Source organism: Sesamum indicum, linkage group LG11, assembly GCF_026168435.1.
Source record: "Sesamum indicum cultivar Baizhima isolate 11 linkage group LG11, ASM2616843v1, whole genome shotgun sequence".
NCBI lineage: Eukaryota > Viridiplantae > Streptophyta > Magnoliopsida > Lamiales > Pedaliaceae > Sesamum > Sesamum indicum.
Genome location: NC_142667.1, coordinates 9,505,639 through 9,529,980, shown reverse-complemented (window position 1 = coordinate 9,529,980; position 24,342 = coordinate 9,505,639). Strand labels below are relative to the sequence as shown.

General features: G+C 37.1%; 2 protein-coding genes across 3 annotated transcripts; both read left to right on the top strand.

Moving 5' to 3' along the window:
* The first annotated feature begins 5,549 nt into the window (after positions 1–5,549).
* Positions 5,550–9,121, top strand: UBC37 (ubiquitin-conjugating enzyme 37). 2 transcript variants are annotated; one of them, XM_088875820.1, is made up of 6 exons: positions 5,550–5,783; positions 5,869–5,938; positions 6,115–6,220; positions 7,397–7,510; positions 7,585–7,725; positions 7,798–9,121. In XM_088875820.1, exons 1-6 carry the CDS (start codon positions 5,648–5,650, stop codon positions 9,013–9,015), a joined length of 1,785 nt encoding a protein of 594 aa, XP_088731946.1. In that variant the 5' UTR covers positions 5,550–5,647; the 3' UTR covers positions 9,016–9,121. The 2 variants fall into 2 exon arrangements, with proteins under 2 accessions (XP_088731946.1, XP_088731947.1); XM_088875821.1 differs by having other exon boundaries at positions 5,551–5,783; positions 7,412–7,510.
* Positions 9,122–13,743: 4,622 nt separating this feature from the next.
* On the top strand, positions 13,744–24,003 carry LOC105173509 (Regulator of Vps4 activity in the MVB pathway protein). Its single transcript, XM_011095271.3, has 6 exons — positions 13,744–14,162; positions 14,256–14,388; positions 17,809–17,912; positions 21,067–21,211; positions 21,297–21,437; positions 22,214–24,003. Exons 1-6 carry the CDS (start codon positions 14,122–14,124, stop codon positions 23,591–23,593), a joined length of 1,944 nt encoding a protein of 647 aa, XP_011093573.1. The 5' UTR covers positions 13,744–14,121; the 3' UTR covers positions 23,594–24,003.
* Positions 24,004–24,342: the final 339 nt, after the last annotated feature.

The following is a 24,342-nucleotide window of genomic DNA, read 5'->3' as shown; positions in this document are numbered from 1 at the left end:
CCACCCCACCATCCTGTTCAAAATGAATGAGGTCTCTAAGAATCTCTAGGATTTACATTTTGGCCAGTAAGCTCAAATCCTATTACAAAAAATAGATCGGGATAGATCAGGCGTCAGCTTCCGCCTCCAGCTCGTCCCTCAGGACCATAAATTCATCATCTTGCAGTTCAGGATCCGGGGGAAGGGGTTGGAGGTCGCCATCGAGCGAAATGTCTAACTTGCTGCGGTCAAAAGACTCGCTAAATCCACCAAGCTTTTCGACCTCAGACAAGCAGGTCTCATAGCCCTTGGCGAACGAGTCCGCAGACTTGATCTCGAGTGCGGTCGTGAAAGTATCGGTCTTCAAAAAGTCACGAACCGTGGACATCCTCGAGCCGGCCAAGATACGTTGATGTTCTTCGATTGAAATGCGGCCGGCTTGACCTTCTTCAACCCCGCGCTTGCGGCCCTCCTCGAGTCCAGCTTCACGTCCGGCCTCGAATGCCTCTTTCTTGGCCTCCGACAGAGCCACCTCGTGCTCAGAACGGAGGATCTCTTTATCCTTCTTGGAAGCATCGAGCTTGGCTCGCAGCTTTTGAACCTCGTCACTCAGCGCCAGCAGATTATCTTCCTGTTTACGCTCTTCCTCGTCTCGCTCGGCCAATTGAGCCTTGAGGTTCTGCACCTTCTGGTCAGATTGAATGAAACTCCTCCGGTAATGGGTGCATTTAAGACTCAAGCTCCTGACGAAGGTCATGACCTGCAAGGTCGAAGACAGCAGATAAGAAGATCGAACTAACAGAAAGCAGACCGATCAACCGAGGTGTAGCTGGACTAAAGAGTGAGCCGCGAACTCCTCGAGCCGAATGGGGCTGTTCGTCACCAGCGCCCCTTGATCGCGAACAGAAACGAAGGAATTATATACGGCAAAAGTGTCGTTTCCTGCTTCGCCATAAAGGGATGAGCTCGACATGTCATCCCATTCCGGGGGCGGCACGTTACCGCAAGAGCCGCCCGGCTCTCTTCCCAACACGAAGCGAGCTGCGCCACTCGCAAAAACTTATCCCGATCTTCTTCAGCTCCCGTCTTGTCCGCCGCTTCCTTAGCCATCCGGCTTAGCACGCGCGGGCCTTGCGATTTGGGAGGAGGGGGGTGAGAAGGCTCTGCAGGCTCCTTGCCTTTGCCTTTGTCGCTAGGTCCCAGCTTGGATTTGGGACCATGCCCTTTCTTCGGGGAAGGTCGTTTCCTCTTCTTGGACCCATCCTCGGGAGGACCTTGGTCGACCCCCTGGTCACCACTGGCCTCGTCCAAATTCAATTCTAGCTCTGAAGAGTTGTAGCCAAGGTGACCATGGGCTGAAGGCGTCTCCTCGCTGTCGACCGAGATAGGCTTCTGAACAACTGGGTCCACAACCGCCAGGGTTTTCGAAGGAACTGGGGCAGGCAGGTTAGGGTCCGAAGAGCCTGCGACCCCTTTCCCTTTTTTCGTTGCATCCGAAGGACCTGCGATCTCCCCCCCTTTCCTCGCTTTATTCTGAGATGCGGTCCTCCGCAAAGCCGTGCGCGAGCTCATGATTATACTATCTGCAAAGGAAAAAGTGAGTACGCGCAAGCATAGCAGCAGTTGTAGCAATAAAACGAAAGGAGAATCACCTAGAGACTCTTCAATATGAAGGGAAGCTGGAGAGAGCCCAGATAATTGCAAAACCTTCTCAGTGAGAAGCTTCTTGGGATCGTACTTATAGAGTGTTAAGCTCCTTATCTGATCGCCCTCCAGCCCCCCTCCACATATTTTGGGGGCAGGTTTATACTTGGTCCACTCATTTCTAAAGGGCCAAACACCTCTAGGAGGTCGAACAAAAATGTAGCGATCTAGCCAAGCTCCTACGTTCGACTTCAGGGCGCTCAAATACCCGCAATCAGGCTTGGCCGAGAGATAGAAAAAACCTCGACTACCAGACCGCTTCGAAGTGGTGAAAGAATACAAACTCCAAAAATTGTCAAAACTGGGTTCTAAGCCTAGAAATTGCATCATCACCACAAAAAGAATGATGTGAGTGACAGAATTAGGAGAGAGCTGCATAGGGCATAGCCCCAACTTCTTCAAAATCGCGGCCACCGGAGGAGCCAAAGGAAATCGTAACCCGGCATCGAGGTGTTTGATAGAAAAGGCGCTAAAACCTTCGGGAGGGCGATGCATACGATCGAAAGTAGCAGGGAGGACAACTTCAAAATCGGAGGGTATATGGTATTTCTCCCTAATCTTATGGACAGGAGTTCTAACCTTGCTAACTACAGCCTCCCAAGGGTTCTTGGCAAGTCGATCTTGGAATTTAGCAAGCACAGAAGGACCAGCTTGTTGGTCATTGAGTTTTTCAGCAGGGAACTTCTTATTTCTTTTGGGAGAGGCAGAATACGACCCGTGAGAAGACCCAGACGCCGACCTAGACACCGACCCTGACCCTGAACCCGAAGCTGAGCCAGACCCAGACCTAGAAGACGACCCAGACCTAGAGGACTCAGACCCAGACTCGGAGCCGTTCGAAGAAGACTCAGAACCAGGTCGAGACTTAGAATTCGAGCTAGAGCGAGGAGGCATCGTACCTTTAAGCAGGATGGCTCTGGAAGCAGCAGATCGAATGCGAACTTGAAGTCAGGAGTCCTGGTCGCTCGAAGTTTATGCGTGCGGTAGGTTGAATGTTCAAACGGATGGTGTATTTATAGGCAGACCGCTTTAGGGAAACGCGCCCGAGATTGACCGAGGGGATCCTGCCACATGTACGCGATCCACAGACGTGACGATTCGACTTCCTCAAAGGCAACGAACTTGCACTTTGAAAAAAGTGGGGGAGTAATGATGGGTATACATATAATCCTCCTGCAAAAAGACTGAAACGCCCTTCATTAAGGGCATGATGGTCATTTCAGCGGCCGGATCCGCGTGTTTTGTAACGGGCGGGTCGTAGAGGACCCGACCCGGGTCGCGTGAACCGACAGAAGACCCGGACAATGACGACCATTCGATCAGAATGTGAATCAACAAGATGAAGCCACGTGGCCCAGTACTTGCCGTACAACTGTGTACTATAAATAGACCCCGATACGCCATAAATGAGGTAACTGCTATACATTAATTGAGATCGAACTTTGAGATAGAATATATTTCTTTCGATCAACCTAACTTGAGCGTCGGAGGGTCATTGTCGGGGACGTGCCCGACGAGCTCACGGTTCGTGTCTTATTCTCAGGGGATCCAAAATCTGTTTCGGAAGAGTTAGTCGATCAGCGGTGAGATCGTCTCAGGAGATCGAATAATTCGACCCGGATCAGATACATTAAATCGCTATCCTGTAAAGTAAAGACATGTTGTAAGAAGTTAAACGGTAATTTGAACATTGAAATGTTACTATTGCATGTTATATGATTTTTTATTCATCTATTATATATAATAGGAACAAAATGTCAGTGTATAAAATTCAAGTTTTTCAATAATATGCTATAGGAATTGTTCATTGTGAAAAAATATCAAAGGTGTAAGCTACTCTTAAACCATCACTAGATATACTTGTACCTCTCAAAAAAAGGCAACAAAAATAAAGAAAAAATGGCACACAATCATAGATGAACAGTGTCTACGCGGTTGAAAAAAAGTATGAATAGTCCAATAGGTCTTTTATATCTTTGTATTATATATTATAATTTTATTAATACAGATAAGATTGTAACAAGTATTTTAAATTAGCTATTAATTTGGTCATCTAATAAGTTATTAACATACATATAAAACTAAAGTATAATTATTACCATAAACACATGTGGGGTGGGGGTGGGGGTGGGGGTTGGTATGTTTGCTGTAGAAATTGGTTTTAAGGGAGACCCTTGACTTCAAACAATTCTGAGGCAACAAGAGTGATACCACACTTCCCAAAAGGAGGTTCTTCTCTATCTATCTATCTGCATTTTTGGTTCCTAGTCTTGCTTGTGGTGAATGTGGAGAATCAAAAAGAATATTATATGGTCTTGCTTACTCAAGTTGGAGTGCATTATTTTTTACTAGCTATTATCATCTCAATCAATATCATATAATATACAATGCAAATAGTGATACTTTCTCACCACCCCAGTGTGTAGCAATATTAACACAAGACATCACAATGGAAATGACATCCCCACGTTGCCTCACTTTGTAGCTATCAGTACATGATATTCCCACTACCAGGAATATGCCGATATCCTACGCACTATGGTACTTAATTTTTATATTTTTTTTTTTTTCATATCACACAACCCACAATTCATGTGATATCACATCATCAATCACATCGTTATAACAACATCTCCTGGTTAGGTAACAATATCTTTATCTCAATTTACTTTTTAAATTCCATTCAACAATCAATATAGCATCAACCATCATTCATCTGTCTTTCTTAACAGTTACAAATAGAAAATCACATAACAACAACTTCACAAAAGCAACAATATAATCCAAACATGTAGCTAATAATTTACAATCAAGTTTACAGAAAACAAGTGTGTGTATATATATCCATATATATATATAAATTCAAATTGTAATTACCTCAATCTTAAAATGATTAAGTTAGTAGATGGGGTTGCTTAACCCTCTACTCTACCTTCGTATTCTATAATAAATCATAACCCGTATAATCAATATATCGAGTATGTCGTAAATTTAAATAAAATATTAAACAACATTCACGTATTTTTCACCAATATTTTAATATTTCATTTATATTATAAATAAAGTAATTTAGTTAATAGTCTATAACATTTCTAACTCAATGGAAATATTTAATCAATCACTAAGTTTAGCCGAATCAAATTAATTATATAGCAAGTGTATGTGTATTACACTTACTATGTGATTGGTCATTTTTCCCAAACTGTATAGCAATCACACGACAAGTATATTGTGCTTGTCATATGATTGGTTCAGGTTCGATCGAATCCAATCTGAGTTAGAATTTCACGTTTGTGTGTGTGAATCTTTGTCATTCTCAAGTGGCTATTTATCTATTCATAGATGGTGATGCGTTTTGTGTATATGCCTTTCTAAATAATAAAGGATATAACATTACTGTTGTAAGAAAAATTCTTGTCTGAATCCAATTTGGTTAAATCGGAATCAATCATAGTATTTGCCATGTGATTGATATACAATTTAAAAAAAAATGTCCAATTATAAAACAAATGTGATTAGATTGATTCTACTAAACTAGGTCCTGAAAAGAATTTTTCGTGTTGTAAAAGGTGCAGCCCGTGCTGCTGTCCTCAAATATCCATCTCTATTCTCCTTTTCTTTCTTATAACTTTTGTTAAAATTATAATTCAATCCCTTATATTCTAAATTTTTAAAATTTGATCCCTAAATATTTTATAAAGCTTCAATTTAGTCCCTTCAACTTTTAATATATTCAAATATGAACTTATAATTTATGTATAATTAACATTACTTTTTCTTAATAATAATCATTTAGCCCCTAAGTTATGTAAATTGTAGAACGTGGATCCCCAGTTAGTCAAATACCCGCCCTGTTGCCATATTTAGTTATGAATTATGAGTATAGATAAAGCGGGCTATGTTTACAAGGATTTGATTTGAATATGGAAGACTGATAGGTGTTGGCGGAAACTCGGAGTGAAAAATGGCACACGCCGCAAGATTGAATCTACGAATGCAGAAGGAGCTGAAGCTACTGCTCACCGACCCACCTCCTGGCGCCTCTTTCCCTTCTCTTTCCGACGACTCTTCTGCCGAGTCCCTCACCTCTATCGATGCGCGTATGCTCCCTCTCTCTATACCTATATAAATCACTGAATAATAGTGTTTTCGTCTTTCAGAGAACGTATTCCGTTTGGTTTTCAGTGTTTCAAGGACCTGAGGGAACTGTCTATGAAGGTGGCGTGTTTAAAATCAAGATCCAAATACCCGAAAGGTATTCTTAATTTCTTTTTTTTTTTTTTAATTTTTCTGTGTTCCCAAAAGTGATGGCTTCATCCATATCTGTAGTAAGGCTGGTAAGTTCCTCTTTTTTGTTATTTATGCAATTGTTTGTGTCAAATCTGCATGTTTAATTTAATCGTCAGATGTGTTTTTGTTTTTGCCATGAAGGTACCCGTTTCAGCCTCCAATTGTTACCTTCTCTACGCCTATATACCATCCAAATATAGACAATGGGGGCCGCATTTGTTTGGATATCCTTAATCTCCCGCCTAAGGTTTGTATGGTCCTCTAATTACATATACAACAGACTATAGTTACTGCATTTTCTTTGCTGCAGTCATCAGTTGTTCTATAGAATGGAGTAGTACATCATGGGAATGTTTCATTAAGTTGTTGGTTTGAGATGATTGAAGATACTTTATCTTTGAAGCTTGATATCTTGTTGCACTTAGACATGAAAAGATGCATTTATTGTGATTTCCATTGAGATATTTGTTTTATCTCAGTTGGTTACTTGATATGGAGAATGGTATGAAAAGCCTTCCCTGGTAGGCTCTTTTTTTACACCAGGAATGATTTAGTTCTATTGATTTACAATCAATGTACAATGATGCCTGAATGCTGTGGTGTTTCCCATTCTCCTCTTTTGTTTGTTTAAGTGGAATATTTCTTACAAACCACTACTTGTTCACCTTACTAGGCTGAATTTAACAACATTAATTTTATGTAAAATAGAATGTCGTAGGTGTGTCTGTGTGTGACTGTACAAATTTACACAACATTAATTGTACAAAAAATGACTTTCCCCCGGCAATAGTCTAGCTAATATTCTGTAATCCATTTTTCATCTTATTCATTTGAAATTGTCTAATTGTGGCTGTTATATATGTAATATGTTTGATTCTCTTTCTCTCTCTCTCTTGGATATGCATATATATGCACGCGTGTATGCTTACTTATTTCTCTATCTTGTGGTATTCGAAATGTTCAGTGATGGGTTTAGGTTTAAATATTCTAAAATTTGTTATAGTTTGCTGTGCCAAATTCGTAATACTGCAGCAAAGTTCAGAAACTATTCGAGGAGTTTCTGCTTTTAACTAACTTCATCCAGATTTTTCCATTTCTGGAATCAAAGTGCTCTAAGGTTGTTAGGCTTTTGCCCTGTTTCTTCTGAAGCCTGCTAAATATTCTATTCCTATTTATGAATAAAATTTGCAAATGCACATGAACTTTCTGCTCATAGACTTCTACCATGTTCATTTACTGTTTAATTGTACTGTTGAACTCTACCACACAGTACCGGAGTGATAGATGTTGATTTACTCCAAGATCGAGGTGAAATTTCATATGTTACTCAACTTGAAGGCATTTGATTTTCCTTGCTTAACTTGAGAAAAATATCTGAGACTAGCCTATAATTTGCAATCCCGAACTGCGTTCCTAAGATCAGATTCAATTGAAGCAGGGTTCGTGGCAACCATCTTTGAACATTTCAACTGTCTTAACAAGCATTCGACTCTTACTAAGTGAGCCAAACCCTGATGATGGTCTTATGCATGAACCGGTGAGTAAGCTGTTCACCAAGTAATGAGAACCAACAAAACACATCAATAACGATATCTGTTGAACGTTGTGCAGAGTAGAGAGTACAAATATAACAGACAAACATTCAATCAGACTGCGCGATCCATGACTGAAAAGTATGCCAGAGCTGGAGAAAGTGAAACTGCTCAGTGCAGCTATGGCAATCAAAGTCATTCACGGCCAAACATAGAACAAGTAAGTTTATTGTTTGGTTAGGTGGTGGGAGTTTACATCTACTTCATTGTTCCTATTAACTTGTTGCTACAGATTGAACCGGAAGGATCGGATACATCCATATGCATTACTGAGCAGTTTGTACCCCACCAGACATTTAGTGGAAGCAGCAGTAAGCTGTCACTGGGGTCTTTGGGATTCAGTAGCAATTGGGATAGTGGTATCTGCAAAGCGCCGGATCATTATTACTCACAGAATCACATTGACGTTGGACAAACTAAAGAAGCTAACAAAATTTCAGCTGAATACAAGTGCAAATCTTCTAAACTAGAGGCCCTAAGAAATAAACTGTTGGTGAAAGGTCCGGTTGTTTCCCATTGTAGAAATGGTGAGGATGCAAATATCAATCTGCCAAGTCAGAGTTCAATCTTGTCAGAGACCCGACTCCCTTGCGCATACGCTCTACAGTTCTCTCCCGTGGCAAAGGTTGGCAACAGTCATCAGCTAGAAGATTATATAGAAAGAGGCCGTAGCACAAACGCCAGTCTGGAGCAGCAGTCATTACCCTGTATTACAACGGACCCAAGTACGAATTCTAACAAGAAAATGCATGGTGTGCCTAAGGATGCTGTTTCCTGTCTTGATTCCACTGGGACGCATGAAGCCTTGCCATGGGCACAAAGTCCTACCTCCAATAAAAAGAATCCTCCTAAAGATGCTAATACCAGAAAGGGGAGTGGTTCAACTAGTAGTATACTTAAGAAAGCAGGTTTGGTTGGGTTATCACCATCTTCGGGATCTTTAGGTTGGGTTCAACGTCAATTAGAAGATGAAAAAGAGAACAAGCCTCCAGTTCGATGCTTCCCGCCTCAACAAACAGGCCAATCTGCAGCTTCACCTATGACATCATCATTTGTTTTAGAACATCGTAAAGATTACAATGAAAGGAAAGGGAAACAAGCCGTCATTGGGGGACACAAGCTATCTCTAACAGCCGCAAAGCTGCCACTGGAACCTGTGGATCAACTACTAGGCAGTGACAATAATCCAGGCTTGCATTCTAAGAACCCACCTGTTCCCGATTCCAAATTTCTGCAAGTGAGGTCTGATGAGAAGCAGCAGAGTAATCAGGTTGATGAGGGAAAGTCCGCTGGGAATTTTGAACAACTCTCTGGTAGCTCAGAGATACCGGAGTCTGTGATCGTGTTGGATAGCGAAGACAGTGAGGATGATAATCTGACTGTGAGGTCTAAGTTGTCTCTAGCCAAAAGATTCTTGTCAAGGAAGCGGAAATCCGTTTCTGATAGGTGAAGTAAATGACTTGATCTGTTGATTTGCTGGTTGTCAAGAGCAGTTGCGAATACTTAAATGATTCAACTTGTTGAATTATGAAAAAAGTAAACAGAAAATTTTCTAACCTGTTGATTTGGATGGAACCCAAATACCTTTCTCATGAAATGATTTTGCGCTTAACATGCTTGGTGATCTCAATTTTAGAAGAAAACTCATCTCAAGTAGTGGGAAAAAAGTGCCCTCTCGGTATTGATTATTCCTAATAATAGCAGAATTTATTTTAATTTAGCTCAAGTAACTTCATTTTGATGAACCTGTAGAAAACATATGCATTGCAGGGGATTTATATTATCTTAGTACAATTACTATTTAAAAAGAACAGTATTAAAACTACACAAACTAGCCATCTCCACTGAGACTTGGTGTAAAACTTATACTAATTTAAAAGGGATAATCATCTTGATCTCTCCTGAAATTTGGTATAATTATATGTAAATCTTTTGTATTTTAAAAAATTACACCTAAACCTTTGGTGTAATTTTTCATATTATACATGTTTATTTCTTACTTATAGTAGGAAGGCTACATTGATGGTTGCCGATTTCTTCCTCCCAAGGTTCATACTTAAAATTACTTGAACATGAGTTGACCTGGAACTGAGGTATCGTAATGAAGCAAATTGCGACTGTGTTGTTAGGCGAACTCTAGCATCAAGATCATTTTCACTGACAACTTAACTAAAAAGCAAATAAAACAAACTCTTGTAGAATTAACAATACCAATTTTATTTTAGATGACAATATATGCAAAGAGGAAAAATGTGCAACCCGATGAGTGCAATCTATGTATGCTCGTCTATTAAGACTACCCACTCTAAACTTCGTACTTGGTTTTCATTTCTTTACTTATTGATCTATATGTTGGTAGTATTTATTTATTTACAAGGGTAAAAGAATAAATTTTTATATGCAAGTCACACAATAAACACATATAACCTACCATATTATAAACTTACAATCCCACTATAAATACTTTATATATTATATTTTAAATTAAGTCACTATTCATTGATTTGACCATCCAATACACCGTTTTCCAAAAATTCTCTCTCTAAAATTAATTTCACTTGATGACTGTTGTGCCGAGGGTATAAACCCTCATTTCGTCTTTTCATCAAAAACACCATCACATCATTGGCGTCGTTTGTGGAAATACATTACCCTGGCATTGAGAATGCAGACTAGGTCTCGAACTCGCGACATTCATGGGGTGGACACCACTCAAGAACCACAAGTGAATGGAGTGGATCAAGCTCCACCTCATGAATAAGCCCCAATGAATGGAGAAATCCTCACACCTCGTGAGCAAGCCCCACTTCCACCCTATGGAGAATCACCACCCAAGATGTCCCACCTCAAAAAACGATGATACATCTAAGTAAGAAGCCTTAATGACTTTGATCCGTGATGCATTCACGCGCGCGGCTACACAAGTAATGACTCAATTTACAGCTCATCACCCCATGAACCCGCCCCCTCCTTCCCCTCGCCGAAGTCGAGAATTATCCTCGACTCCTGAAGAAGAGGGGCAAAGGCAAGAAGAGGTGAACACTAGAGTCTTCCGACCCGAAGTTGCTCATACGCAACAGGAAAAACCCTGCCAAACCCGACAACCCTCTGCACCCCTATTGTTAAAAGTAATCGAGGATCCCTACCGGCCCTCGATCGTAGTTCCTTCGAGACACAACCCTTTCTCCCCTACAATCTTAGCAGAATCGCTTCCAACGGGCGTTAAAGTATCGAATCTTTTTTAATATGATGGAACAGGGGATCCACAAGAACACTTGGACAAATTTTATGCTGAAATTGATTGGTGTGACTTGAGTGATGCCGCCTACTGCAAGGTCTTTCGCACTACGCTCTCCAAGCTGCCCGTTGGAACTATCTCCAACCTCAAGCAGTTAACCCAACGTTTCTTGCATCACTTTTCCATGAACAAGAAAGTTCAAAAAACGGTTGCATATCTATTCACCATTCGCTAGAAAGCAAATGAGCAGTTAAGAGACTATGTTCATAGGTCTATGGAGGCAGTGCACTATGTGCCACATGTCAATCATGAGTTGTTAGCCAGTATTATTCACCATATTTTGCTACCAAGAAGATTCAAAGAGTATATAGCCGGAAAACCCCTAGTTCTCTAGAAGACTTGCTCCTGCGATCACAAAAATACATTAGAGTCGAGGATTCCAATGCTTCAAACCCTTCCCTTAGCATTAGGAGCAAGAGTAGAGAGGAGGAAAAAGAGCTAAAGAAAAAGAAGGAAAGCAAGCACTTACCTCCAATGAGGTTTACGCACTAGACCCTCCTAAATGCTCCTAGGGATGAAATATTAGTCGTGGCGAAACAACAAGGGTTGATCAATTAGTGGCCAAGAAAGATAAAGATAATCCCAGGAGCTCAAATCAGATAAATATTGTCGCTTCCATCGTGACATGGGGCATACAACCGAGGAATGTTATCACCTCCAAAATGAAATAAGAAAATTGATCCAGTGGGGACACTTGAAGGAATATATCAACCACTATCCACTAGAACGTCAATTTGACCACGAGCTGAGTGCGCCACTTCAAGAGCTAACATAAAATCCAACTCCTCATGATGATAATCTTCCCATAGCAGGTGTCATCTCATAACCTCAAGAGGATTAGCAAGAAGAGATTCCCTCGCCATGAAGGAATGACCTAAATTCTCGTAGCGGAAAAAATTATTTTTTGGCTATTCACTTGTAATAAGAGAAAGCTCGAGTAGTAGCTAAACATATCCTGCTTCATTTTTTATTTCCCCTAAGGTATTGTAATGTGAATTTTAAGTAATAAAGTTAGTTTTCTTGTCGTAGTCTTAACAAATAAAATAAATTTAGATGTAGAGATCCTTGAAGTTTCAAGAGGACCCTAGAGGTAAAAATCGTCATTAGGCAAAAGTCGCTATTACCTCGGAACCCCATAGACGAAACTTCATTGAGATCCCCACAAAAAATATTGCCTCGAAAACTTTGCATCCCTTTGAAGCTGGTAAAAGACCAGCTTCAGGACATGAATAAGTATCCTTTGTGGCAACATCCCTTATCAAGAATCCTTTGAGGCAATGTCCCCTCATAAAAAATGTTGGCCTCAAAATATTTTGCACCCCCCCTTCTAGAGTTGGTAAAAATCAACTTCGGAACATGAGCAAAAACATCCCTTGAGGTAACACCAGACGAAAATAAGTTGTAAGAGACAAAATAACAACTGAATAAGTGCAATAACTACCTTTATAAATAGAATATTGCCGATTTAGCATACCGAATTTTCGACCACATAAGTCAGAAAAAAGTCATCCCAAATATAAAATACTACCGAGTATAAATGCTAAATATCCGAGCATGTGAGTTGGAAGAAAATCACTCCAAATACTAAATGTCGAATAAATGAAAATAAATCGTAAAAGAACGAAAGAAGAACTCATCAAGTGTAAAGACAATGTTCATAGATATGAAATACTGTCGAGTTACATGCCAAAATGTCCGACCATGTGAGTCGGAAGAAATTCATCCCAAGTACTAAATGTCGAATTACATACCAAAATTTTAGACCATATGAGTCGGGAGAAAATCACCCTTGAAGCAACATCCGTATAATTAAAAAAAAAAAAAATTCTATGCGCCACTCGACCTTCCCAGTCTTGAGAGTCTCGTCACCACAAGTAAGAGTTGTCAAGTCTTCCCCACCCACCGGAAGAGTCGAACCCCTCTAAAACAATTTACACCTCAATTAGGGATAAAATAAAAATACCTCCCATCATTGATAGAGGAAGACAACTTGGTGATAGATCACACGTTCCACAATGTATGAAAATCCTCTAGTGTAACGGGGAGTTGTATTTCTTGAAGGTGACGTCAAAATCCCTCAAAACACATGAAAAGTGTAAAAAATGACTAAAACAAATGCCATAACTTTGAATAACCTCTGCTAATAGAGAGCGAGAATAAAAATTGACAAAAAAATTTTGCTGGTGGAGTGGTTGAGGTCTCCACTAAACTTTAGGAAACCTTAAATAAGGAACACTATTTTCACAAACATATAATAGTTCTATTCAAATTTTGGTCGCAATTATTGTCCATGTATGGAGGGATGGTTCACTAAGTGAGGAATACCTATGAGTTTGTTCTATTTATTTATATGTAAAAAATCACATTTTAAGGGAAAAACATGCATTTATTAATGCTTAATATAATCAATTAAAATATCATCCATTTAATAATGCTTAATATAAACAATCAAAATAATCAGACTTATACAAAATTTTCATTTTTTTCTTTGTATTAATTGATATAAAATAACAGATTTACTCCTAAACATTCTCCATGTGCACATTATACGACCAAATTCCGATCATTTTTGGACCAGAAATAGATTGAGCGAATACGAAATATAAATTTTAAAAATAATAAAGTTGGAAAATAAATATAAACAATAATTTAAAATAGCATTGATAACATTTACAGAATCCAAGAATTATCAACATTTAAGGCTCTAACTCCCAGACCCACAATACAAAAAGAATTTAAATGCCAACGGTCTTATGCACCTCATCATCTGTGGATGTGATATGGCAATAAAGGTCCATAAAGCAACACGAAAAGTAGCATTTATATTTAATAAATAATAATAATTATTTGATAATTGTTTGGATTTTGGAAGGGAGAGAAAAAGTGAAGAAAGCCGTTTGAGCTGCTGCTGCTCTCCTCTCGTGTCATCCAAAAGTTGGATAAAATTTGAAGACAATTTCACTCGCTGTGCGCTAACGTACAAAAATACATGTATATTTATTATTTGTTAGTGTGTGTATGTGTGTGTATAAATATATATATACATGGGGACATATATGCAGCAGTTGTCCCGGCTCAGTTTATGTAGTGCTTAATTGGTAATGGCGGACCCATTATTTACCTGATCTCTCTCTCTCTCTCTCTCTTTTTCTTTATTTGGTACTTGAGAAAGGCGAGACTCTCTGCTTGAATCTATTGGCTATACTTTTTGAAATCTACAAGTGTCTTGGTTTCAACGGAAAACAAACACAGTTCAAAATGCTCGATGGTTTACTGGGCCGGGGCTTCAGCGTGAAATGGTTTGGATCTCGTTGTGTGTTTCTTTGTTTCTCGATGTTCTATGGAGTTGATTGATGATTTATACGCTTTTTGGTGTGTGACTATGTGCGCAGTAAATCGCTGATAAAGACGACTCGGGCGAGGATCGAGGTGTTGAGGAAGAGAGCGGAGGCGAAGCAGAGGTTCCTGAAAGAAGATCTGGCCAAGCTGCTGTCTAATGGGCTTGATATAAACGCTTATGGAAGGGTACTGCATTTTTACTCCTTTTTTGGTTTTGCTTTGCTTATGTCATTTTGCCAAGTTGGTTCGCTGCCCGTTTGGCTGTTTCACGGTTAGACTTTTGTTCTTTGGATATTTATTTGTTGCTCATACACGTTTGTTTAGTAGTTTTTCTGGGAAGAATAGGCGTGATTTTTAACTTCGATTCTCTGTGAGTTAGAGTTTGTTTTTATCCTTCTTTTTTAATTGCTAAAATTTTTAGATCCGCCATTGTTAATTTGCTTGAGTGAAACCAAGTTAAGAAAGAAGAAAAACTGGAGCACTTTGTTTCTTGCTATCAACCAAGGTGTCTAAATCTTTAGTGAGTGAAAACCAGCGTGTCTAATTTTTTTTTGCTGAGTGAGATCCATCTCATGGGAAAAGGAAAATTCCCCGAGGAGCTTGTATGTCTAATGCAATAGGAAATTGTGAGTAGAATTAGGACTTCTGACAACAGGAAAGGGACTGCTCCATCGCTAGCTATAGGAATGCCTTTTCCTCCCCTAATGTTATTTCTCAATTCTCTCCACCAAGCATTTACTAAAGCTTTTGGGTATAGTGCTATCTTCTTGGATGTATTGACACATGAGAATGACAACCCACTGTTCAATTTTTACAAGATGCTATTGAAGGGGATCAAGTGAGAAGAAGCAAAGATAAATTGATTCACACGATGACAATCAAGAAGCATGGCTGAAAACGTATGGAAGTGTGATCCTTACAGCATAACATCACCAGAATATCAGATTAAGAAGTTCAAAGCCATTCAACTTATAGTTCTTAATTAGCACAAAAAAAGGTTGATAATTTGCACAGTTCTGAAAACTTCTGTTTGGTCCTTGTCCCTCCTTTTAACCTGGGATGAGTTTGCTTCCAATGGTTTCACAATAAGGTCAAGGAATCTTAACATTTGTCCTTTTGGCTTCCTTTGGATATTTTTATCCCAATTAAAGGTTGGGCAATTTCCCTTTGTTCGTATGTTCAAAGTAATGTTGCTGTGGCAAAATGAGTGTTACTTTATCTTAAATATGAAATACATCGCACTAATAGAGGCATGAATGCAGAAAAGGGCACATACTCAATGGGGAATTGATGTAACCTTGATGTAAGATTGCATGAAGTTGCTAAATGGTGGTTTGGGGCATGCTACGCTTTATAGTTTCTGTTACCACCCTCAGGCTAAATACTATGAACCAAAGGGAGATGCATCCAAACAGAACTTCAAACTTTAGCTGATATAAGCGAAAGAAAGCTTGACAAATTTGAAATGTCAAAGTTCAAGTTCTTCTTGACGACAATAATTGTGTACTCTAAGAGTACCATAAACTTGAGGGACTTGAATTAACTTACAAAGTAGTTAGAAAATAGAAGAATACTAACTCCTTCCTCTATAGTGTCTGAGAAGGAAAACAAACCATGCAAGTGTATGAAGTAAGGCCGCACAACAAAGCTCTAGACTACAACTGGAAGGAATAGCCTTAAGGCTTGTGTACAATGCTTATCCAGAACCGAGCGAATCAGAGGTAGGATGTATATACATATAACTTCCTAGGAACAAAGGACAATCCTTAAGCCAACCCGGGGCAAGCAATAGTTGGCTTAAGGAATCAATTGTCAGTAATGCGCCTGCAAAATAAGAGGAGACATTTTCTCATAATTGTGGCCCATAAAGTCTAAATTTAATTTAGAATAGTAACAACTATGAGGATATTAGAATGTGACTGTAAAGATAATTGAGAAAATGATAAGTAACTAATTTGGAAGAGAACGAGGCAGATGATGTTAATTAATGAGGATTAAGGAGAAACAATCTAAGATTTAACCTTTCGTTTAAGAAATTTTTTCTTTATCTAATTGATTGATGATGTGATTATTGCCATTCTTTTAAATGATTTTATTAGGAAATTTTAAATATTAGCAAAATGTAATACAACATGCAGATGCACAGGATGTACAATATATTTAGATATTCCTGTAAATAGTTTGAATTATTTGATCAAAATATATTAATAACATTTAGCAGTACCAGTAGATCAAGTTTAATTATTCATGAATTTTAAGTTAATTTTGAAAAATTTATAGTAACAGGCATCTAGTTAGGTAAGTAAATAGATCTCAAAAAATAAATATTATCTTCAAATATACAAAATATTGTAACGAGCTTACATGGACACAATTTTCTAACCCTTAAATAAATATAAGAGGATTTGTTATCTTCAAACTGCTAATGGAAACTTTGCAAGTGTCAACCTTATTTCATAGGCAAGCACAAATGTACAATGAATATGTATAAAACACTTACAGAATATGATTAATGGAATAATTAACTACTACGAGAATTGGCAAACGAGTGAAGAAAGATTTAATCTAGGCAAGTATAAGTGTAAGCAAATTTATATATATGTAGATTGTAAGTTCCTGCACATAAATATATGCACTAAGACCAGAGGAGAACTAAAAGGGAAATCTGTAGTATTTAAAAATAGAATAAGTACAAGTATTATTGAGCACATAAGTTTCTGACTGTAATTGTAATTTAACAAAACTATGTAATTAATTCATGCATTAAGAAAACCATGATTCTCAAAGAAAACTATTTTTAAAAAATATTTGTGAAAAAATTATTATGAATAACTAAACCGTATATGATACTAACAAATCTTTTTGGAATTTTTGATAAGTTTTTACCACAATGATTCAAATATTTGTTGACTTGCTGGATTTCATGTTTAATATTATTTTCCTAGCTTAATATTTTCCAAAATACTTGCATTGCACAGAACACATATACATTTTTCCATAACACATTTACAGTTTGGTTCTAAAATCTAATTCAACAAAGATATCATAAGTTAGCTAATGTTACACATGTTCTTCAATACAATTTCAGAGTAAATGTACTGTTGTATTATTTAACCATGTATTTGTTAAATAAAATGCTTCATCCAAGCCGTACCTAAGTTATTTTGGTGATTGATAGTCCTTTGTATGTATTACGTTCATTCTATGTTGCCTAGAAACTTATACAACATAGATCATCTTTAACTGTTGCCTTGCGCCGTACCAACATTACATCCTCAACCACACTATTAGGCAGAGTCGCCAAACTCTCTCCTTGTACAAATGTCTCATCATGTTGTTGAGCTATCTATACTTGAAGGCCTTCTTTCATATAGATCATGACTGAGCATATTAGTTGAGTAAACTTAGATACAGTTTGTTATTCTTTAAGTGTGTAATGTCATCGAATTCAATGACTGGTTAACTATGAACAGTGTGGAAATATAAAGATTTTGCTTTTATATTATATCTGTTCTAATGAAACATATTGGCAATAATTTTTTTTTCTATGTATGACTTACATTTCATGCTTGAAATTGTTCTTATATGGGTTATCGTGTAAAACAGACTGAAGAATTTATTGCTGGAATGAATCTCTTGTCCTGCTATGATATTGTTGAGCAATCCTGTGAATATATTGTAAAGCAACTCTCAAGAATGCAGAAACAAGGGTATGATCCATTCATGTCTATAGCTAGCTTACATTATTTCTTGCAAGTGTTGTCTATATATATGTAGATATATATCCTGTTCTCTAGCATATCTTTTAGTTTCTATTTAAGTGTTGCTTCTGCCATCCTTCATCTCTTTCCCTTCTATTACACAGTGTAATGTGCCTTATTTTCTGTTGTTTAAAACTGAAAACATGCTTACAGATCATCAATACCCCTGGTAAGAAAAGCCAAAACAATTAGCAAGAAGAAGGGCTAGCTCGTAATACTTTTATCTCAATCATTAAACAGGTCACTAGAATAACTGGTATTAAAATATCAAATCTCTGGACCATCATCAAATAATATGAGAATAATCATATTTGATATATAGTCCTCCCATGTTTGTGCTTGCCTAGCTTAACCAGTTGTATTGTTAACAATTTGTCAAGTAATGATAACAGATAAGGAAGTGGTTGTTAAAAAGACTCAATTGAGATAGAGATATGCAAGACTAGTTTTGGTATATTTGTCATATTACGCCTCTCTGTGGTTGAACTTAAAATATTGATTGAAACCACCAACACTCATGAAGTACTTTAATTGAACAACCACAAGTTTTTGTGAAAAATTTTGCTTTATTATTTCTGTGAGAACTGAGGTCCAAAGAATCTTATAAGACTGATAGAAATGGTGCCAATTTGATATTCAGTACTCTAGAGTGGAGAAAGTAGGGCATGAGCTTTAAAGAGATGGATTGAACATAAAAAGAGTGTAATGTACTCCCTCTGTTTCCAAATTTATGCTCTTTTTTTTTTATGCTCTATTATCTGAAATAGATTCTTTCCCCCAAAATAACCTTATGCAGAAAGCAACAGTATGACCACCAATCATCAACCAAACTTTTAAGGGCACTAGTTACGTGCATTGTGCATTTTGCAGGGTTTTTTATTTAAATATTAAGCTCATATAGAATGCTATGAAATATTGAAAATTCAATAATTCGAAATATTTTGTTGTGACATAAAATTTGATAAATAACAACTAAGATGATAAACTCATTAATATTATATGCAAATATTTAGTATTTAGATTACTATACTGTTTTTTTAAATTTTCATTAGCAATAGTTTCATTCTTTTGATGCATGATTTTGTTACACGACCTGGTAAAGAAAAACTGTTACACAACATTTTGTTTAATTTAATATTAAATTTTGGAGCTTGCGTGTTCTGTTCTTCTTAGTGCATATAACCATGTATACGGTTATTTCACATTGGTACAAATTATGATATACCTACTTCTTTACTTGGTTGCTATTTACTTGTTTTGAAAAAAGTTTTTCTCACCTTTAATTGTAATTATTACACAATAATTATCTTGTTTCTTTGTTAGTGTCTTGTTAGGCACATTCGATCTTTGTAAGGCATTCTTTATATAGGATATTCTCAAACCTTATCAAGTTCCCAATCCCTAAATTTTCAAGACTTTGATAAAAAAATCCCAAATAAATTTGATGTCAGCAGGTCACTATTAGATTAAATTAGAATTATGTGGGGACAATATTTTGACTTATCAAGACCACAACAATATTCCGAGAACGGAGGAAAGTGACATTGATTTTCAAAAAATTACTATATAGTTAGTATTCTGTTGAAACTGTTATGACAATTAGTAAACATTGGATAACTAGATTAAGAAACATATGCTATAAAACAGCCCCAATATGTCTAAAGTTTTCCAAAAAGTTGACTCATAACCAAAACCTGCATAACTAGTTTAGTGTGAAGAATTTCAAAAACTAATCATACACATAAAAACTCTCAAATATCTACGACTTAGTCTCATGGAACTTAATATAGAGAAAAGTTTTATCGTAAAAGAGGCCTTTAGCATTATCATAAAATTTTCGAAGCAACATTAATTTTATGACAAGGATAATGCCTCGCAGCACGGTTCAATGAATTATATAAGATCAATAGATATACTATATTACTAATGTAAAGATTCATACAATTATTGACATTTGATATATATATCTCAAAGCAGGTTAGTTAAGCCTCAAAATTCTGACTTATGGCAATCAATGTTCATTATTTTTGTAAAATGATACATTTCAAAATAAATATTGAAATTGAATAAGTAAGCCATAAATACATCACACTTCTATGATGGAATTTATTACAGTAAAGTACGGAGGTCGTCCTTATAGAATAACATAGGCTTCTAAGTACTACAAATCGAAGGCTCAATCCTAACATGACTGAACTTAACAATTGATCTTGTGAAACATAACAAATTTTCAATCGAAATGTTTTGCCCTACAATCTCTACTTTTCTACATCACATGATTTACATGTACTCAATTCAATATTATGATCATATAATATGAATTTCTGACATAGTAAATTTTCTAAAACTATGGCATACATAACTAATCAATCAAAGTAAGTTTGCTTTGACACCTCTATATTAATAGCAGATGGTTCTAAAATTTCACCTTCAACTCGGCAGTTCATAGTCTAGAACTGAAGATGGTATAACTTTTGGTGAACATTTTTGTGAATTCTCATATGGAACTTTTGCAGGTTAAAAAATGAGGGCCTAAAACTTTATTTTAATTATTTATGGGTGTTTTTGGACTCGGTCTATGGTTATTTACCTTGTTAAGGTAAAAAACTACCATGTAGGTATTATAATGGGATTTTGTATGAAATGACATTTAGATATTTTGTATAGGATTTAAGAGAATGTTTTTCTATTATGTTACTAAATTATGAATTAGTTACAAAGAGTTAAGAAGCATATTACTTTAAGTCCATAGGCTTAATAACAACAATCTGACTAAGATTATTTAGACCAACCAAACATTCAGAGAAAACATTGAACAGAAAATAATATTAAAATGTATAAAACTTTCACTCTCTTTCGTTCTCATCTAAAACTCTATTCCCAGTCAATATGAGTACACAAATTAGGACGGAGTGACTATCGAATAATGGAGAACTAGAGTTGAAACTTTACACTTTCTTGTCCTTTTTGAGACTAGTGGTTCGTGCTTTCAGCTTTCAAGCATTCATTTTTAGGCCAAAGCAACGTGACTTAGTTTCAGAGTTCAGCCTGTATCATTGGAGCATGGTATTGATTTTATCCTGTCAAATTGCTTTCTTTACAGGGAATGCCCTGAAGAATGTAGAGAGGCTGTTGCATCGCTGATGTTTGCTGCTGCAAGGTTCTCTGATCTGCCTGAACTGCGAGACCTCAGGGATATATTTCAACAGAGATATGGAAATTGTTTAGAAGCTTTTGTAAATCAAAAGGTATGTCCCTATTTTATCATTAAGAGAATATTATTGTAATCAAACTGCTTGTTTCAACCCCAATATGCTTGATTTTTGTTGCTAGTTCGTTGAGAAAGTATCTGCGAGGCATCCTGCAACAGAAAAGAGACTCCGGGCATTGCAAGATATAGCTTCAGAGTTCTCGATAAAGTGGGATTACAAGGGGTTTGAACAGAGGATGTCTACTCCTTCACTAGTTGCACAGGTACCATTTTTAATTATTTATTATGTTCCCGCAGATAACTAAAAGGTCCATGAAGAACCCTTAGTTTGTAAACACAGAAATTTTTGGCATTTAATACTGACGAGTATATTATGATTTCTTTATCATAGTTATGATGAAAAGATTGACACAAAACTATGGGAACCAGTAATATACGGGTAAATATGAATGTTAATAAATTGGTTGGAAGCAAAAATATGGTTTGATTTGACATTATTCTATGTGTCGTGCTTGTACTTATTTCAAACAAGTTAAGTCTTATTTTATATCTGTCACTACATTATTTGATTTATATCTCACCAACATTATTTTACATCTACTTATGACATTATTTTATTTTACTCTAATATATTCCTATCAGCTATTTGAGCTTATATAGAAAATTAGAATTGATAGTCTTGGAGAATTATTGTTCTGATAGTTCTTTGCAATGGATTTTTGCTGATTTGCCACCTGATTGTATTTTACTTGTTAGGAATCTGAGAATCTTATAAATGGATCCTTCTTTTATTGAACTTGTTTCAAGATGAATACAGTTACTAATGAAGAAATCAAAGTCCATTTGTATTTACATGACAAGTTATCTTGCTCAGGAGATGACCATCTTGTTAAGACATTTTTAACAATTTTTTGTTCAACTGGAAGAAAACATTATTCATGAAAAATACAACTGCGCCTGTTGGCTAATATTGGAAGGCCAGCATGACTAGCATGTACCGTATGTGGTGACTGATATTCTCAATTGACATGATTTCCAGACAGAAGTCAGAAAAGCTGATATAGTGAAACAAACTCCTGGGCTTCTAGATGAGAAAAGCAGAATACACAACTGTGGAGAAGGTCATATGCGGAAAAGAGATGAAAAAGATCATCCTATGGCTGGAAGGAAGGGCTCAATTGAGCACAGAGAGCACTCAGTGTTGAAGACAGAAGGAAGTAGTTCACAAGGGGACAGTGACAGCTTATTTCGTGGAAGGCACATATTGACTGAAAATAAGCAGCACCTGTATCACTCTGAGAAAAGTGATACAGAACTCAAGACAGAAAAATCAAGCAGTTCATCCCGTGGGAAAATGCTGGATCATGTTAATAGTGGATACACAAGACGGAGTAATAGTACCCATAATACAAGGAGAGGAGCAAGCACAGAAGCATTATCTCATGAAAAAGCAGACTCTGCTGCAAGTTGCGCAGAACATCTAGGAAGAACTGAAAAAGTCATTCCTTTTTATAACTCTTCCAGTCGAGAAAATGCAATTAACTCAACAAGAAAAGGACCAGAGGGAGGACCTGATAGCTTCAACTCTTGCTCAAATTATGCCCTCCCTCCACCATATGTCAAATCTAAAGACAACTTTGCTCGCCCTCCATATGTTAAGCCAAATGAAGATAAACACACACACAGTAGAGGTTCTAAGAATGCTGGTTCTGATCTGGAGAAAAACTTCATAGACCCTGCCTCCTGCAATAGAAGTAATGTAGTCAACAGCTCATGCAGGCCCCAAAATGAATCAGATCATGACTTTGAAGAACAATTGGTTGCATCAGCTAAAGTAAAGAGTCATGCTCAAGAAAAATATCACGATTATGAGGAAGAGAAAATCCCGTTACCAAAGCCGCGATCAATTCGGAGGAAACACCATAAATCATCATCCAGCCATAATAATGTTGATAATCCTGAAGATGTTGAACCTGTAAACAGGAGCTCAAGTAGCAGGAGAAGGGATCAACCTAGGAAGGGCTTGCAGATATTGTTTGATGAGGAGCATCACAGAAAAGAGGATGAGGAAAGGATGATAGATAAATTGTTGATTCATTACAGCAAGAAACCATCAAGCTATGATGCAGGAAAGTTGAGGAAAAAGTTGCGGGGTCAGCCTCTGGATCAAATAATCACTGATGTTGGTGAATCATCCCTTGACCGAAGCAGTGACGTGCATGATGATAAATGCAAAGTATTTCCGCCTCCCACTAGATCCGTTTCTCTTCCTCATGAGCAAACTGCTTCACCAGAATCGCAAAAGGTCTTTACTCGTGCCAATACTTTCCAGCTGGACAATCAGGCACGGCATGTGCATCCCAAATTGCCCGACTATGATGATCTAGCTGCTAGGTTTGCTGCCCTTAAAGGTAGATAAATGACCTGAGGTAATGGAGCCTCAGAAATCATGTCAACTCAGTATGCACTCATCCCCTGTGATCTCATTATATTTGTGCATGTTGCTGACGCCTTAGCTGTTGTATTGCATATCTGCTGGAAAATATATGTTAATTCAGTATATATTGGCGATATTTTAGCCGCTGTATTGCATTTCTGCTCGAAAATATATGTGTTTCTTGAGTATTATTGTCTGAACTCCAGATAGCAAACTTATAGAAACTTTAGGACTTCTAAGTTTTGTTCTTTGACGATTACGACAAATGACAACTTAAGCAGTAGACCTTCTGAGTTGTACTGTTGTAAGATCTTGACAGTATAATCCTTGATTTTCGACATGTATGACATTTTTTTAGCTTATTCAGTAATACTTTAATCAGATTGGTTTCATCTGACTTGGTATTGATTAAGAGCTTATTCAATAACACACTCGTCTGCACCTCCCTTTGACATGATTAACTAAGAGGAAGAAGAGAAAAGAGCTCAAACTACATGATTTAGCATAAGAGAGCTTAATGCTTGCGAAAAATGGTGAAAGAATTAAAAGCTCCTACTTCAACGAAAAGGAAAAAAATGAGAGAAAATAGGAGACTTGAGAAAGGTGTGAAGCGGCTGGCAAGGAAGATGTTTGCTATCTTGTCATAAAGTCCCATCAGCTGAAGAAAATTGATTATAATTCTTTCATTAATAAATTTATAACTCTATTGTTGATTATATTTAAATTTATAA